Genomic DNA, 17895 nt, shown 5'->3' with positions numbered 1-17895 from the left:
CAACGTGGATCATTAGCTTTGGACAGATGCTGTGAGAGAGGCGAAAGTGGTGCTTCAGTGTGCTTCAGCTACTTTAACCCTGCAGTCAGAAAGCCGCCACAACTAAGCTGTGCACGTGTTCGTGTGAAAGAGAGAGAAAGAGATCGGAGAGGAACCCTCATTAGGCTGCCGAGGCGGAGGAAGAGCCACAGACACAACACAACACAACCGCACAGACAGACAGATACAGAAACGCACACAGAGAGACGGGTTCTGCTGAGGGAAACAGTAACGGCAAAGTGGAAATAGAGAAGTTTCCACGACACCTGTGCAGATGAGAGAGATTAGGAGGCTGAGCTATAAAGGAGCTCTGCAAATAAAGATTAACTGCAGCAAAATTGGTTTGTTTTATTGACAAAACCCCTGCCTACAGATAATATATGGGTTTTCACCTTAGGGTCTTTTTAACATGTTTCCAGCATTTATCAAGATGTACACAGAATTTCCATGTCTGAGGACGATGAAACTGAGAGTGAACAACCCTTAAGAGCAAACAATCAATACAAATGTCCAACGAGTTTATTGATTTGTGAGATGTACAAATGCCTCAACGACTTGAGCGAAGAAAGAAGCAGATCAGCTCTCTGTGCGAGATAGTGACTCACTTTATGTGCTTAATAAGCGCAGCCTTTTACGCTCCCATTAGATCATTAACATTACAGCACAGTCAAAACGCTGGCAGAAAGAAAAAAGCAAAGCTCTCTTTACCCTTTTGCTCCCTCAAGAAAGTAGATGGAAAAAAAAAAAAAAAAAAAAAAGCAGGGAATGAAAGAAAAATCTCCTTCATCTCTGTAGGCAACCCAAATCCTCAGTGCAGCTGAAGCCAAAAACTAAATTAAAAAGACTGGAGTGTTGGGGTGTCTAACAGGCACAACGCCGCGCTCAGAGCAGATGGAAGTTCTCTCATGCTTAACAATTTGTTCTGTTGTTTGTCTCGGTGGAGCTTTAATACTTTAATCTGTAACCTTGTGTGAAATAATTATGTTTCGCATGTAAGGTCGAAATGATCAAAGTAACTATATGTATAGTGTAAAGCAGCAGCAAATGTAAATTACAGGTCACCTACTTCCAAATTGTGCTTAAGTATAGTGCTTATTTTCCACCAGTCGCACAATTTATCACCGAACGGTGAAGCTGAATTCACCAACATGTCTTCTATGAGCACAGATGATCCCACACTATTTTAGGATCAACCCTGTGGGAAAAGTCTTGAAGAAGGAACCAATTCAGGTTTACCAGGTCAGAGGTTAAAAGTGCCACTAATGAGCCTCACAGAGAAGCATTTGCTGAATATAGGAACTCATACTTAACTCCAGCCGGAGCCTGGAGTCTACATCCAGGACTAAAACACAAATGAGTGACAGTTTGTTGCAGTTAATGGGATAATACAACCATAATGAACATGAGAGACCACTGATGAAGTCATGTGCAGCTTCAGTTCAAAAGAAGAGCCGCAGCCTCAGAGAGCAGATCACGCTGTCAAAAAAAAAAAGACTTAGCAAAGGGCCTGAGAATGGAGGCACAAACAGCTGTGATTAAACTGAGGGATGATGATCCTCTGCTGTGACACAACCTCATTTGGTCTCCTGGTGGCCTGCATACCTCGGCTTCCAGCAGGGAAAATACCCCCAAGGGATCCTAAAATATACGACGAACCAGGCCGCAGCCCAGCCAGCCGTGAGGTGGGGCATTAGCCAGGGAAAGAGGAAGGGCCGGGGGTAGAGCTGCAAGCTCGGACAAGCTCGTCAGCGCCATAGACGACAGCCAGACTGACAACACAGGAAGAATGTTAACCTGAGCGTGTTTGTTTGCATGACAAATAGTCTTAAAGCAGTGATAAAGGAGAACATACGCCAACAAATGCACTGATGGACCCGAGTCACACATGGTCACTGGGTGCTTTTTCTGTGGTGACTGCCTTTATTTAGTCAGCCTTCAATTCTCAGATGCTTCTAAATGAGTAGCAGAGTTAATTTAGGATTCCTGGCTTGATCAGGCCACCGGGGTCATGGAGGTCATTATAACTATTCCAGGAACACGGCTGACACACAGTGGTCACATCAAGTCACTGCATCAATTCACAAGAGGGGACGCAAACGGGGATTGGACTTCACGTGGAAAGGAAAGTTCTCACAATTATTACTCATTAAAATACAGTTAAAGGAAATATTTTTATTCATTTCGGAATCTGTTCACTTTGTAGTGATCCTACGCACACGCACAACTGCAGCTCTGAATGATATGTGGTTGCCTTTAAGGGGTTACAGTTAATTGGTGGGGACATTTTAATTCATCACCATTACAAAGTTCTGCAATCATCACCAACGCAACAAGTATCACGTGACATACATTTCTGAAATCAGCCTGCAAAACTATAACAGAACAGAAATATGCTGCATGATGAAACAAACAAAATCCAACAGCACAAAGATCTCAAACTTCTCCGTCTTCAGAAATTAACATGAAACTCAAACCGATGCTTTAAATTTGTTTTGTAATTTGTAATAACAGTAGATTTTAGCGACTAACACTTCACTTTATGTATTTGAAGGCACCACATAAACCTTTTAGAAATACTTTTATGAACTTGGTTGTTTATAACAAACAACAATGTGGCTATGAACCCAACACAGTGTTTATTAACGTACTTTTAAATCCACTCAGGTGCAGTTCAAACAGAAGATGAATGTGAATATAGTTTAACACAGTTGCAATAAATCAAAATCTGTCTTCATTAGAGACATTTTAAATGTGGACAAATGATGTAGATTACCAAATCTAATTAGGCTTGTGTAATATCGTTCTGTTTTAATTTAGGCTCAAGCGTGTCCACAGCTCCTGAATTTTGAAAGTCAGATTTTTTCCAAATCAACCGAATGTAGTGCTGAAATTTTGGCTAAAGTTTAGTACACGGTGGACGGTTCATGACCCAGTATATGCATGGTGGAAAACAACACTCTACAGAAGATGACTGTGACTTCACTTAGTGAGAAAGTGCATATATGTACTGAATGGCTGGTCGCCTACCTGATGAGGGATTAAAATAAGTAAGGCTAGGTCTCTCTGAGTATTAAGACTATGTTGTTGCTAATGTCCAAGTAGCTCTTAACATCCCTTCATGTTCTGTACTGTTTCGAAAAAACACAAACGCTGATGCTTCAAACTGCTTTGTGCATTTTGACGTTTCTTTCGTCAGCCCATTAAGAGGAAGAATCTCAGTTTCAAAAGTGCAAACGCTTGTTGTTTTGGTTCTGACCACTACTGATCTGTATCTCACACACAGGCATGCTGTGCAGATCTATGAAAGTCTATGTAGTTACTGCTCTTGTGAATACAGAGGAATATAGGACTAAGAGTTCTGGACTGTGCACAGTCATCATCTAAGTCTGGGGAAGATTCTGATGAAGAGGATCATGCTGATGAAGATAAAGGAGACCAGGATGAGCATCAGCCACAGGAACCAGTTCACAGACTTTTTGGTGTGCTGCTCTAATCGCTCTGACTCCGTCTTCAGCTTCTCAAAGTTCAGGTCTGCCTGACGGATGGACTGGCTCAGAGTCTGCGAGGAGAAGGAACATGAAGCCGATGTAAATGTAACAAATAATGAGAAGTCAGAGTCACAAGTTAGTTAATGGAAATATGAATAAAACAGGCACACAATATTTATTTTGTACAGAATAGACAAAATAGTATGACAAGCTGGTTGAGAGTAATACTTGTCTTATACTGCCCCCCTGTGGTCACAATTAGAATTAGTTTTTGCATATGGAGGAGAACAGAAACATTGGCAGAAACCTAACAACCAATTAAAAGATATGCCAAAAAACAAATTCAATAGGAGAATAAAAAGATTGGAAATATAACAGATAAGACTCTGGCAAACATTTTAGCCTTTTAATGATTTAAGTTGATGTACAGCTGAACATTAAATGGACGTACAGCTGGGCACTAAACCAAAAAGTTACAATACTATATAAAAAAACATAACTGAGAGACCGTCACTTCAGAAGCTTTAAATAAATGTAGAAATCATTAGCCATTCACAGACTTCTCCACAGACATACATACTGCACCTAACAGGCACTAAATCTGCAGTGAAAACTTACTTTGAATCCGTTTAGTCACTATATTGGCAGACAAGCTTTTGATAAGTAGCCCTGATGTAAATATCGTGTGTTAAAAGCAACAGTATTATGAATATTGCGTCTACCCAGTTACCTGGTTGTCCTGTCTAATCATGTTCTGAGCTGCCAGAGTGTTGTTCTTCAGATTTTTGGCCAAGTTGAGCATGTCCTCTGCCAGTTTCTCCTGCAGGTTGTGGTGGTGCTGCAGGACGGCGTCCAGCTCTGCAGCCGACTGACGCTCATCCAGAGGAAGGCCTCTGCAGTATCATAAAATGCGAATAACATTTTATGATACCAATCTTCTACTAAAGTTAAGTGGAGGATAACTTTGCATTTCATAATATGCAGGTTTTACTATTTGTAACAGTGAGTAGTAAGCCCCAGGGTCCTAAATTCATTTCTGTAGTTTTATAAATTGAACAGGATTGGTAATGTACCTGAACTGTTATGAAGTAACCAGTAGACTGTTACCATTAACACCAACATAAATTAAAATGTATATATCCATAACTTCTTACTGATAATAAATAACATTTAAAAGTTTACCTTCTGTTTCGCAAGTCTGTTGCTAATGTGCCTATATGAGGAAAGAAATGAAAGGAATGAACTCTTACCAGAACGTCTTGTTAATCCATTAGCTTCCATTACTCAGTATACTGTAGATACTCCAAGAGAACTGCAAAATAATTCTTACCTTTGCCTGACGATGCCTGTAATAACACAAAAGAACATTTATGAGGTTTGTAAATATCAATCAAATGTTTTCCAAATGTTAAATGTAGAGAGCTCACCCTTAGTAAGGTAAGGATTAAGAAAGTGTCTACACACTGGCTTTAAGATCACAAAATGTAGTATTCCCATCCTACCGTGCCTAGCAGCTCGTCCCTCATCTCTCCTGTACACCGGGCTTTCGTCTGCATGTGGACAGTTTTAGTAGCAGGCATTCTCTCGTTGGCTATTGTGGGAGTCCGCCCAGGTGCGAGGAACTGGTTAGCTAAAGCTTTTTCTGTTGGTGAAGACTGTTAACAGGAAAAGGGAGCAGTGAGAAGTGAAAAGACAAATAGTTTATGACTAAACTGCTTTTTGAAGTAATAAATATTACATCCAGTACTATGTGAAAATGGTTAACATCTTACAAGCACTGCCACTGACCAGTTTCTCTGCCTCCAAGAGTCCTTTCAGAAAATCTACTTTTCTTGTGTATTCAGTCAGGACCTCTGCTGTGGGTTTGCTAGATGAAGACACGTATTTATGTTACAGGCTGGCAATGATAAATAATGTATATTAAGACATGGGAGACAGTAGGGGTACCTTGGGCTTTTTCTAAGAGCCACCAACATCTCTTCCAGAGCACCAACATACTAGAGGACACAGAACAGAAACAGTGACTGGACAGTTCAACATTTTAACATCAGATTTAGAATAGTTGATCATTTGAAACTATAACTAGAAATAGACATGAACACATGTCGGATTATAACATAATACAATTTAAAAAGTCAAAACAACTATTTTGACACATTATTGTTCTCTTATGTCTAGTCTGAGCTATACTTTTTTAGGTTGTATTTTGACATTATCAGTGCATTTACATTGTGAGAATTTACCTTAAAACATTTGAATGACGCCGTTTGTAAAGGAAATGCACTTGATAATGTAACGTTAAAAATTAGTTACATTATAGTGTGTGTTGAGGTCTTAATTAAAAGAAAAAGCATATTTACCAAGGTCAGCACAATAAGTAATATTTCAGCATGTTTATTATGATGTTTCTTTATGAAATATGTATCTGTCACTGTTTTTCAGTGACGACGTGGCTAACAGCCGGGAGGCTACAGCAGCTGTAGCTAACAACAACAGTCATGCTAACTGTAATTCATGAAGTTCAGAGAAACAGCACTGAAGAACAAGATTGGTCTTCTGTTACGCGTGATTTACCTTTTCTAGTCTCCATTCTGCCTCCCCTCGTTTCTCTGACGCGATAGATTCACAGCGAGACAATAACCTGATGAAATTTATTTCTAACCTCGTCGCCATGTTTGAAGCCGACCGATCGTCGCAGCATTATGACGTAAAACTGCGCAGCCAAGACGTGGGCGGAGCCTTAGTGTTGATTCATGCATTGATTAAAAAGCGCTTATCAATAAAATTAAATCAATAAAATATGTTTCATTCACACAAACCCAGTGAAGCTATTTTGTTTGTCAATTAATCAGATCGTTGGGTACCAGACCGATGACTGATTAATCATAGGCTACATTTCTTTTTTAAAAGGTAAAGTGACAAACACTTAATGTTCACTAAGGTTTTCATTAGTCCTTCAAGTTAGTTTCCAAATATTTCTGTATTAAAAGCACCAATTTGTCGTAGAGGGTCTCATTTGTGTGAATTCATTTTTAAAACGCATTTAGTTTCCCCAAGTGAAATGTAAAAGTAGTTTTAAAAGTCTTCCTTTTCTTTGTGAGGTCAAGGTAAAATCAATAATTTTTTGTAGCGTTCGTATATCATGCTGTTATGAAGTTTTTATTCCACTAATGTTTATTTATTCCCTTATGTTTTTATTAACTAGATTTACATCAATTCAATATTGTTTAAACTATACTTATCTTACTTAAGTATCTCCACTTGTGTATATATAAGATTTAGATTTGTACTTAAAAGTATTTTAGTAAAACCTCAGCGTAACAGTACAACTGATCAGCATGTGGGTTACTGAGCATTGTAGACCACAAGAATCCTTTTTATATCCTGCAGAAACACCTCTTTGTACTTACCTTTGACAAGATCTCAAGTTGATAAAGTTGTTGCTGCAGGTTTACTGGAAACAAGAACCGCTTTCAAAATCTAAACAAGTTGTGTTTTTAAATTTCATTCTCATTCACTGTATGGAAGTGTGTTATCTAACCCAAATGTTATGACTGATTAAAACACACAACGGCAGACTGACAAGCATCAAGTTCTGTATTGACATGTTAATACTAATTAAACATTACAATTCATGACATTCGGTCCCAATCATACACTCTGATCCACAATACACATCTTCCTCACAATCCAGACAAACTAGCATACATCATTCAACAGCAGTCAGAGAGGAGCATTAGTATTACATTTCATACAAAGGTTGCCAAAGCAGTGCTTCTGCAGAACCTGCTCATTAATGTGACTGTCCACAGCAGAGTGAAGCCAAATTCATTTTTAGAAAAGGTGAGTTGTTGCAGCATGGGTTTGTGTTTTTGTTGTTTCCAAGAATAGGGTTGTGTGCTGCTTCCATTTACTGATCTTTGTACAACAATCACAATGTGCAATGTTGAGGTCCTTACTTTGAACATTTCATGTGTTGGTTCTCTACAATAAGCACAACAGTCTCAGACAAATGTACCCTCTCTTTATCCCAAATAACCCTCTCTCCCTCTACAATGACTACAATGTTCAACATTAATAACATGAGAAATGAGATTCATGGTCAACTTACTGTACATTTTCAAGGCACTAGCTAACTTTTTTATGAGCATGCTTTGCCCATGAAGAGAACTAAGAAAGGAAAAGTGCGACTGGAACCTGTATTATTTCTCTGATTAGCACATCAATAAAAAAACAACAACAGGAGAAAGAAAACAAGATTGCTGGTCATTATGAGGCAACAGAAAATGCAGCCTTGGTTCCAGCTGAATTCATGGACAGCAACCACAATATATTAAAATGATAGAAAAGGTGCTCGGCAACATCTTGTCCACTCGTTTTTCTACGGTCATATAGGACAACAAGACTGTAGACATGTTTGTGGTTCCTTGATTACTTTCCTTCTCATCAACATCTGGAACAGTGTCCACTGTGTCTCACTTCTGTAGTTTTGTATTGTCACTCAGGTTACTGCATCTTATCATATTCAATTTCTATTCACTAGTGTGATGTGATTCTTGATTCTTATCCTCTCCCCACTTCTCACAATCCAGCATTGTGCATTTTTTTTTATTTATTCAGAGGTTGTTGCCCTTGACCGTCTACACTTCTCTGTCTTTTCAGACATCCTAATCCATATATGGTATGTCTGGGTCCGAAAAACGTCTTGGGCCCTTGGAGCCTTGTGTCTCCTGGTGCTGATGCTGAGGGGAGCGTGTCACCATGGAGATCGAGCAGGAGGAAGAGGCAGCAGAAGGAGGGCAAGAGGAAAAATGCAACAACAAATCACTTTCAGGGCTGTCGATGAATAGGGACTGGGTGCTGTCTTTACGGCGGCCCGGATGCTCTCTTCTCCTCACCAAGAACTTAAATGGGTGATTTCCAGGAGAAAATGTCTTAGCTGGATTTGAGGCTGCAGACTGGGAGAGGATGCCTGGAGGGAGTTTAACTGTGTTTGGGATGATGGGGTTGCGGCGTTTGAGCAGATGCCTGAAAGAGGTGTTGGAAGATTCAGAGGCTGAAGAAGCGCAGCTGGATATAGATGAGGTGGAGCTAGCAGGGGTGAGGGTTGGCAGAAAGATGCGTCCATCAGGGGCTTGAGGTCGCTGGGCCAGGTTGGATCGTTTGGGTTGACAAACGTACCTGTTTGTCCTCGACTGGGAGCCACCTTGTCCTGAAAGAGAGGGAGGAAAAGATAAATGCGTTTTTCTCAAAGACAGACGGCAACCCTGATGAAGATCAGTGAAGATCAGATGAAGATCATGCAACCATCAACCAAAAATTATCTTCAGTTTGTTAGAATCAAACAAATGTTTAGTGTGTGCCAAATGTTCAGTTAATTCTTTCTGTTAATGTTTGAGCATGCTTCTGTGTCGCACATGTATATACATGCATACATGTGGTGTGCAGATTTACTGTGTGCACACAAACAGACACAGACACAAACACACACTCACACACACACAGACAAACATGGTTGCTGTTCCTCCAACCTGCTTTGTAACAGAGCAGACGTCACCACTCCATTCATCATCACTGGTCCAGACCTGCACCACAAAAAACAGGAGGGGCCCAATCCAGTGGCCCAGTGGTCTGGTCAGAATCCCACAGATAAGCGAGACAAACACACAGAAGGAAATGTTCAGACTGTACCTCAATACTGACCTTCAGGCTCTGAATTGTGGGCAGAAGAGCGCTGCTGCTCGTCCAAAAGACTCTCAGAGCTCAGCGAAGTTTCAGAGTCCAGGTTTTCCTGATCAGAGCCAGGCTGCTCCATATCTAATAGTCCACGCACCAGATCTTCCCTGCAGAGGAAGATTTACATGTCAAAACAATGTATAAGTTCAGTGTGTTGCCCAGTTGCAGTTTGACATGCAGACAGGAGGAGCCATGAATCAAACCTCTGACTCCACGTCTACCTCCTGAACCGCAGCTGCCCCACACATGATAAAGACATCAGAAAATAGACAGACACAGATAGTGAGATAATAATAAGAGAGCGCCATTACTTCTGCTTCATTAGGCCTTCGATGCGTTCCTTTATGTTCTCCTCAGTCTCTGTGTCTGAGTCCTGTCTTTGAGGCTCTTTCTCAGGGACGACGCTGAGACTAGAACGGGCCTTCTCCTGTATCTGTAGAAGACACAACATCACACACTAATACCTCACACAACTCAACCAATATATACATGATAGTTATTAAACCACAAACTGAATCTACTAAGTGTTAGTGAGAAAAGGAGAATGGAAGGTTTCTGTGGGTTTTCATGCATCTACATGTGATTCTGGTAGGAAAATAAACATAGTGACCAAAAACAAGATAATAAAAACATTCCTTTCAAAACAGTTTTGGTGTGAGGAGTTTCAGAAAAACTATTTATGTCTATAATACATGTTAGAAGACACGTCACAGTCCAGAAACAGCTAACCACCCAAACATTAAACAAATAAGACTTTCAGAGCTGTGTGGTCCTTTCAGTAAAATATGAAATAGGAGATACGAAGACACTGGGATAGCACAAAGGTAAATATGCATCGTTACCATGGAGTGTTCCAAAGACAGCGATTACAGCACCAACCCATAGTTATCTTGTTTTCTCAAGAGAAACAAGCAAACAGCATCTGACTTACAGCAACATGCAACCTTCTACCAGTTAGTATGGAAGTGGAAAAAGTTTTAGGAAAAGATGCATGAAAACAAAACACAGCCATCAAATAAATAAATAAATAAATAAAAAGCCACCCACATCTAACATGCCTTGCACAGATGCTTCTACATGGCACATTACTACACAGTACAACTACTGGGTCTACTGTACCAGAACTCAATGATACATACCACCACTCCTTTGTAAGGAGCTGACAACCTGAGAGGTAAATGCTGGCAGTGCTAAAGAGAGACAAGGAACATTGACCATGTTACCCATGTAACCTAAGTTCAACAGTATCTGACACAGGGGTTGTTGGACGACATGAAAGGTGCAGTATAATGTTACTCACTGGTCAAGAAGGCTAAACCTAAAGTGTTCGGCAAATAAATAAATAATTCACTTGAAACTTTTCCGATGTTTATGTCCCTTTCTTTTAAATCCAGACATGAAACTGAGCAGCAATGTTGTATGTTAACTGTTGCCATGGTACACATTAAAATCACATCACATCACATTAAATCAAACAAAGGCGTTCTAGAGCGAGCAGAGTTTTGTTCCTTACCGTGTTTTGTCTCTTGAGTTTGAGCTGGTTCTGAGCATCAGCCTCAGCAGACTCCACCTGCTTAATCTTCTCCATTGTTTCATTGTAGCGTCTGATCTGCTCGTTGATGAGCATCTCTACACACCTACAGAGGGATGCCAAACAACATCAGCTAATTTAAAACTGCTTTGCTGCTTACGCTTGTGTTTTACATGTACTATAAGCAAGGCACAACAGAAACAAACATTTATATCCTGGAAAAGGAGATTTTGTTTTTTGAACTTTTACTGCAGTCTTACATGGTGGTCTTGGCAACATCCTTCATGCTGAGCAGCGGGTCAGCACTGTCTGGGCAGCGCAGGATACATGGTGCAAACACTATGGCCAGCGAGTTAGGAGACATCCGGTTGTGTGCCTCTTCTTTATACACCCTGCAAGAATATAGAGTAAATGCAGTCTATAAATTCACACATTTTGGTTGAAAATGTAGAAACAGTGATGATTTGTGGTGCAGCCTATAACAAAAACAACATATTCAAGGCCATGATATGCAAAAGAGAGCATCGTACCTGACGAGGTGGAAGACGAGTCTCTCCAATGTGTTGAAGTTTGCTGTAGGAAGCTCCTCCAGCACTTTGTAGATAGCAAGAAGCTGCTCCTCCTTCTCTGGCAGTTCTATTGAGGGAAAAAAAACACATAATATATGTAAATTTATAATTAATTATAAACACAGATAGTCCATGTTTATATATATCTATACATACATACATATAATTTTAAACATCTGTCATTAACATTATACTTTAAATGTCAAATTACAGCTATAAACAACCTGTCTGCAAATATTGACGAGAAAAAATGCCTTGGTGGGAAATGTGCTTCTCACCCACTGCGTGCAGGAAATCATTGTAACGTGTAAATGTCATGAGCGGGTCCGGAAGTTCCCTCAGCCACTGTTTCACCAGGCCAGTCACTGTGTGAATGGGGTAGTCTTCAAGGCAGACCAGGTGGGGGTCTAAACAAATCAACAATTACACATGAATACAAAAGAGTTTTGTAATATATTATTTAGGTACAAACAACATAAAGAAGGGGTCTAACCATTCTCTAGTCGCTGATACAGTTCTTTCATGCGGTTGGAAGAGCCAGACTTCCGGTAGATGCCCTCGACGTAGAGGCCGTGTATCTCCACGTGTTCCAGCATCATCTCCAGCACCATGGGTACGGGGTTCTTTTCACTGACAAGGCGACACACATGCACCCCAAAATGCTGACGGCCAGACTCTTCGTCACCCTGTGGATTCAGACAGGATGCAGTCAGTAAGAATCATACATTCTTTACCAAAATAAAAGTCTGAAATCTGATAATAAAATATAACATGACTTGGTCTCTGTACATAACAAAGTTCAGCCTTATCCCAAACCCTTACATAGCACTAACACATTATCCAGACTTGTGTTTTCTAAAATTAAAACATACCTTCTTGGCACAGAAGGCGTAGCAACTAGTGACTATTTTGCAGATGCACTTCTTGTGGCACACCATTTTACAATCTAAAAGACAAGATGTGTTCGTTAATTCAGTGATTACAATCATTATATGATGCTGGAAGATTTTATCTCGAGAAAAAATGGATCATTGTGTTGTTAACTCACAGCTGCACATGTAGGCCTTCTCCATGACCCAGATGTAAGAATTACACTGGTCACATGACTGCATAATGTTGACTTGATAGTTGACGAAAATGTGATCCAGGGCGCTTTCCGTCTAATAAGACAATTGCTTAATTAGATATCTTGATGTATTTTGAACAAAAAGTCTGAAAATCTAAAGTACAACCACTGCACACTTACGTTTTCATCTTTTTTCCTCCTTTTCTTTCTTGTTTTAGCCGGCTGTAAAACATAGGCAGCAAAGGTGTTAATTCGTATTTTATTTAAGATTTGGACTCACTAGACATAATAATACTGAATCTTAGTGTTTCACCTTTGCAGGGTCACCCTCTCCCTTCTTTATCTCTCCTCTGATGAAGCCATCCAGCACCGACTGGAACAGGTTCACCACAAGCTGGATTTCTTCTCTCTGCTTGTCGCCCGCAAGGTGGATCACTTGGTTCTGGTAGCTTTTCATCAGACCTTTGTAGCCAGAGCTGAGTTTCTGGTGAAGTTTAGGGGACAGAGGAAAAAATGAGGAAGAGTCTGGGACAGGACTTAGAAGACAAAATCTGGCAGTATTTATTATGTGTGTTTATATGCTTGTGGACGTCTTACTTGGACGGAACATGTGTCTTTTAAAGTTTCTCTGAACTGCATGGTGGCCGTTACAAAGATTGCTTCTGTTTTTGACAGCTGTTTCCCTCTGGAGCGGAAATCATTGACCTAAAGAGGAACACAAGGAAAACTTTTGTGGGTATGTTGGATCAAATTAAGTCAGACAATAACTAAACGTCCTGAAGCCCTTGCTTTACCTGGTTTCCCAGAAACTCATCAAGGTGCCGCAGCTCATTGGAATTTGTGATTTCCCGATCCAGTGAAGTATTCCACTGCTCTGAGACCCGGGTAGCACGACTGATCTTTATGGAAGGATTGCGAACTATACCTTTACCACCAGGCCAAGACTGATGTCCAGAGGTTGAGACTGAAAAAGAAATGTATTTTCTTAGTAAAAACGTGAGGGAAAGGTGAATAAGGGATATAAGGACCACTTCTCTTCATGTTTTATCATACTGAATTTACAGTACATTACATGTAATGAAGAGTAGAATGTGTGTGTGTTATCGCTCTGATCCTGCACAGAGTCAGTATTTTGTCAAAAAGCAAGGATTAGTCCAGGTCTGGGAATAATTCATAATAATACAGCTAAGTTTTTTCCATGCCTAATGTTATAAAGTAAACTGCAGCACTTTTAATCCTTAAAGGTAAAAAGTTAATGAACATCTTCACTCTTAATAATCCCTGCTCCTGTGCGTCCTATTAGCATTTAGAACTTGAGAAGAAAATTTGTATTATTTACTTTCCCCTCCTGTTGGCCTCTCGCTAAGAATGTGAGAAAGTGTCAGGTCGCCGTTGTCTGGGGTCTGTGCCTCTTTGTGGGGTCGTTTTTTCAAAATCTTGCTGAAGAAACCACCTGACCTGCAGGGCACAGAAACGGAAAATTATAATCACTCACCCTGTTACGTTTCGTGTCGTGTGACTCAAGAATAACTCATGGTCACGGACTGATATTCATGCTAAAAACTTCTGCGTCTTATCTCATAACAGCAGACAATTGTTTCCTTAACTAGTAGTTTTCTGCTCGTAATCATACGCCTATGTCTGACTCCACGGATTGTTTATTCTTTTTTAACAGACAAAACATAATTAAAGTTAATACCTAAGATTAAAAATACCAGCAAAACTGAATTATCAATTATCACTGAATTGTAGGTTTTTAAAATATTTAAGCTGTCTCAACAGTGTCACCATAGCAACAATACAAATTAAATCCAGAGTTATCCCCCTCCATTAGATGATGCCTCTTCCTGATAAAACTAGCCCATTTTATGGGACAATACATTTAGAGTGAATTCAGTTGTCAGGAATTTCTGGCTGTGGATCCAACACCATACAAGGACAGTTTGATTAAACAAGTTTTCCCATAATTGTGACTCAAGTATACATCAAAGTGTTTCCTAAAGTGAAACACGAGAGTAAATAACAGAGATATTTGCCTCGTCTTTGCTTTAAACAGTTAGTGTAATATTCTACAGAAAGTGTCTTTACTGATTTCCACATGTGGAAAGACAAACAGACAAGAAAATAACAAAACAAACAATCAAAAACAACCCTGCTACTTGTCAACATCAACCCTCATGTCCACAGGTTAGTTTAGTACCTGTCTGGTGTGGATGGGATGGGGTGGACTACATCTTGATGACTAGAAACATCTTGCGGTTTCCTTCTAATTGAAGTTCCCTTTGAACTATCACCATGGCCTTCTTGGATATTAACCTGCAGGACACAAAAAAGTAGAAAATGAAATACCTTATTTTACAAGTTATCAATCAGGTATGGGAAATGATTTGTTTGGGTGAAATACCTTGCTGCCTGATACTGTGGAAGCTCCTTCAACACCTGGAGACAAACTGTCAATTGACGAGGAGGCTGATTCGCTCCTGCAGATGAAACGGAGAAACAGACAATACAAGTCAGCTTCTGAAAAAATACTGCTGTTTGTAAAATAAATGATGTAAGCAGGAGTAACAATTGTTAAAAGAAAGTCTGAATCTAATAGAAACAATAAGTTCTTGTGATATATAAGACAGGAAGTAACTGTTGCCATTGCACTGGCTTCTCCAGCCCTTTTGCGGCACATGTTTCTATCTAAATATTTAAAAATAGACCAGAAATACAGTTATTTTCCTTCCAGCTTCTTAGTCAGCTCAGTTTTCTACAGCAGGACAATGTTTATGGGATTGATAAAAAATAAACAATAGTGGTAAGTAGGATGAGGAGACCTGGTGTAACAAGGTGGTTAACTGATAGAAGAGTGGATGAGAAGCTTTTTGGAGCTTTGGCTAAACAGTAGCTGTAAACAATAGCTGTTCAATATATTGTCAGGTTTGGAATTTGCACTAAAAAGTATAAAAAAGTATGAAAAAACAGAGCTTTGCCATGCTTCTCTAACATGAGGGTAGATCTGAGAATATGATCAGAATAAAAAACGTACAGCTGTGGCCTTTTCCTGTCTTGAGATACAGCAGGGTTGGTGCTGTCATATTGCTCTCCACCACTCCTTCTCGCTTTCCATTTGTCCGGCTTATCCTTCATCGCCCCTGGACGTCGATGTAGGTTTACCACTCCTTCACCCTCTCCTAGGCCGTTTCTCTCAGGCACAGGCGCAGCAGGCTGCAGGGCTAGTGTGGACGGACGTACAGGGCCAGCAGCAGGAGGAGGAGGCGAAGGGGAGGTTTTCTCTTCCTTCTTCCCTCCCTTCTCTTCCTTCATCTTCCATTCCACAAAGGTATATTGGTCCAGCTCCTTGGTGTCTGATCGCTCTTGTAGCTTAGAGGACTCCTGGCCTTTGCTCTTTAGTGGAGCTGCTTGATCATTGCTGGTGCCTGAGGAAGAGGAGGAGGAGGCAGCTCGTTCAGTCTCTCGCTGGTTGTGTTCCAGCCCTCTTCGTCTCCTCTGCTCTCTCTTCTCCTGGCTCCTGGAGGAGCTCCTGTTAAAAGCCACTTTATTTGGTTCAGCATTAGAGGATGTAGAGGTAAGTGCATCAGAGGTGACCCCAGGGAGCAGAACAGGCTTTGAATCTGACCGTCCTAGTGTTCGGTTTTCCAAATCCTCCTCTTCTTTCTTATCGAGCTGGGGTCCAGCCTCAGCCACTGTACCGTTTGTCTCTACACCCAGTTGCTCATCCTCCGGCTCTTCATGCTTGCCCTGCTTCACCTCTATAAGTGAGCTTGTATTATGTGCTCTGTTCTTCTTTCTTCTCTCACCTTTGGTCCCCTGGACAGTAAGGTTGTCATCCAGCATCTCCTCTGTGACCAGCTCTATATCCAGATCCTCTCTTGTTTGAGGCTCCCTTGCCAGTCTTTTCTCTTCTTCCTCTTTCTTCTTCTGTGCTTCCTGTGCTTTCCTGGCAGCTTCTTCCTTCTCAGCTCTCCTCCTTGCTTCCTCTTCCATTGCCCTTTTCCTTGCTTCTTCTTCCATCCTTCTCCTTGCTTCCTCCTCCTCTGCTTTTCTCTTTGCCTCTTCCTCTTCCTCCCTCCTCTTTCTTTCCTCTTCTTCTGCCCTTTTCTGAGCTTCTGCTTCCTCATGTTTCTGTTTCTCTTCACGCATAGACTGGCACCTGTAAAAGACAAAATGTAAACATGACACCCAACCATGTTTTTTTTTATGTTAATCTCTCTGTGTTAGTGTCTCTGTGTTGCTACCTCCTGCGTGCTGAGTGGCCTCTAACCAGAGCTTGTATCTTGGTAGCACCGTGTCTTTGGCGGTGGTATTCTAATCTCTGCCTGTGTCCTCTCCACACAGCCTGGATTAAAGTAGCTGCACATCTCCTTTGCTCCTTTCTGCAGTACTTACGCCAGGAATGCTAAGAGGGGGGGAGAAAGGATAACAAGATTATACTTTATTATCTCCTGAAAGCCAAAAAAGAACAATGAAATTTAATATGCAGATTTTACCTGACAAAAAATGTTGCATCTGTGTTTACCTGGATTAAGATGGCTGCACTTTTCATGTCCAGAAACTCTTTCCTCTGCAGACGAGCTCTGAACCATTGCTGAAGAAACATGATCTTGCATATTACTTCCTTGTGCAGCATGTCCTGCAGCTGCTGTCGCTCCAGCTCCTTCAAGAAAACCTGAAAAGACAGAACACAAGAATTATAGACAAAGACATAGCTTTATAAAGATAAATAAAACTAATGACATTGACAGGGTTTTAGTGGTGTACCTTGGTTTTGCCTATCTGATATGTGGTGGGGTCCAGGCCCATCTTCTTCTGAAGCAGTGGTGAGATGTCCTCTTTACAGGCAGTGGCGTTCTTTGGCAATAAAACTCCAAACTGCCCCATGAACTCCTGCACAAATGACAAAACAAGACAAAACAAATAAGAAATCATCAAGAGGGGACTCTACCAAAACGTAATGTCAAGTATTCAACAGTATGTATTTTACATTTGTCATCAACTACATTTTTTATCATTAAACTACAGTATGAACTTCGACATCTTTGCAAATTGTGTGTCTTGGACTCCGATACAAAGACATTGGTGTTCAGATAAAAAAAAAGAAAAAACAAGGATGCAGCAAGTGTCAAATTATTTGGATGAGAATTAGATTTTGACACCATCTTCATGTGTGCTTTTAGCATTGTAGCAGTCCATTTAACATCAACATCAAATAGCTTTTCATATAAGATAAAGCCGATTTGCAGTACCTGGAATGTGTACTTTGCCCCGTAGCCAGACCTCCTGATACGAACCGTTTCCAGCATTCCTGTGTATCGCAGCTGCTGAACAACCAAGGACTCATCTAGATACATCTCTTTCTGCTCATATATGGGGAAACAAGGAATACATTTGATTATATTTACTATGTAGACAACTATATTTACTAATTCAAGCTACAATATGCAACTTATGCAACCACAA

The 17895-nt window shown here is 40.5% G+C and overlaps 2 protein-coding genes across 7 annotated transcripts in view; both read right to left on the bottom strand.

The window, feature by feature from the left end:
• Positions 1-2181: 2181 nt before the first annotated feature.
• use1 (unconventional SNARE in the ER 1 homolog (S. cerevisiae)) lies at positions 2182-6234 on the bottom strand. The gene is made up of 8 exons (XM_026343252.1): positions 6102-6234; positions 5475-5524; positions 5316-5394; positions 5030-5182; positions 4858-4873; positions 4710-4740; positions 4258-4420; positions 2182-3598 (listed from the first exon to the last, which is right to left on the bottom strand). Exons 1-8 carry the CDS (start codon positions 6198-6200, stop codon positions 3416-3418), a joined length of 774 nt encoding a protein of 257 aa, XP_026199037.1. The 5' UTR covers positions 6201-6234; the 3' UTR covers positions 2182-3415.
• Positions 6235-7106: 872 nt separating this feature from the next.
• The window catches only part of LOC113151717 (unconventional myosin-IXb), a 49560-nt gene continuing 38771 nt past the window's right edge, over positions 7107-17895 (bottom strand). For 4 of the 6 annotated variants that reach the window (XM_026344614.1, XM_026344638.1, XM_026344631.1 and 1 more), the window contains 23 exons: positions 17682-17792; positions 17197-17322; positions 16955-17104; positions 16674-16834; positions 15464-16588; positions 14834-14909; positions 14630-14745; positions 13769-13887; positions 13224-13393; positions 13027-13134; positions 12743-12913; positions 12610-12651; positions 12412-12523; positions 12236-12309; positions 11857-12049; positions 11642-11770; positions 11325-11430; positions 11055-11186; positions 10777-10900; positions 10403-10453; positions 9575-9696; positions 9231-9370; positions 7107-8739 (listed from right to left, as the gene is read on the bottom strand). In XM_026344614.1, the coding sequence (XP_026200399.1) occupies positions 8195-8739; positions 9231-9370; positions 9575-9696; positions 10403-10453; positions 10777-10900; positions 11055-11186; positions 11325-11430; positions 11642-11770; positions 11857-12049; positions 12236-12309; positions 12412-12523; positions 12610-12651; positions 12743-12913; positions 13027-13134; positions 13224-13393; positions 13769-13887; positions 14630-14745; positions 14834-14909; positions 15464-16588; positions 16674-16834; positions 16955-17104; positions 17197-17322; positions 17682-17792 (4203 nt within the window). In that variant the 3' untranslated portion in view covers positions 7107-8194. Of the gene's footprint in view, positions 8740-9058; positions 9113-9230; positions 9371-9574; positions 9697-10402; positions 10454-10776; positions 10901-11054; positions 11187-11324; positions 11431-11641; positions 11771-11856; positions 12050-12235; positions 12310-12411; positions 12524-12609; positions 12652-12742; positions 12914-13026; positions 13135-13223; positions 13394-13768; positions 13888-14629; positions 14746-14833; positions 14910-15463; positions 16589-16673; positions 16835-16954; positions 17105-17196; positions 17323-17681; positions 17793-17895 lie in introns of all 6 variants that reach the window. The other 2 variants (XM_026344655.1, XM_026344622.1) reach the window with 2 other exon arrangements.

This window comes from Anabas testudineus, chromosome 4, assembly GCF_900324465.2.
Source record: "Anabas testudineus chromosome 4, fAnaTes1.2, whole genome shotgun sequence".
Lineage (NCBI taxonomy): Eukaryota > Metazoa > Chordata > Actinopteri > Anabantiformes > Anabantidae > Anabas > Anabas testudineus.
This window is presented reverse-complemented; position numbering and strand designations above follow the sequence as displayed.

Excerpts from the sequence above, each read along its gene's own strand:
- use1 (XM_026343252.1), bottom strand. The coding sequence starts at position 6,200 with ATGGCGACGAGGTTAGAAATAAATTTCATCAGGTTATTGTCTCGCTGT. Across the intron at positions 5,183-5,315 it reads TCTTGGAGGCAGAGAAACTG|TCTTCACCAACAGAAAAAGC; the intron begins GTCAGTGGCAGT and ends TCCTGTTAACAG. Across the intron at positions 4,421-4,709 it reads ACAGACTTGCGAAACAGAAG|AGGCCTTCCTCTGGATGAGC; the intron begins GTAAACTTTTAA and ends ATGATACTGCAG.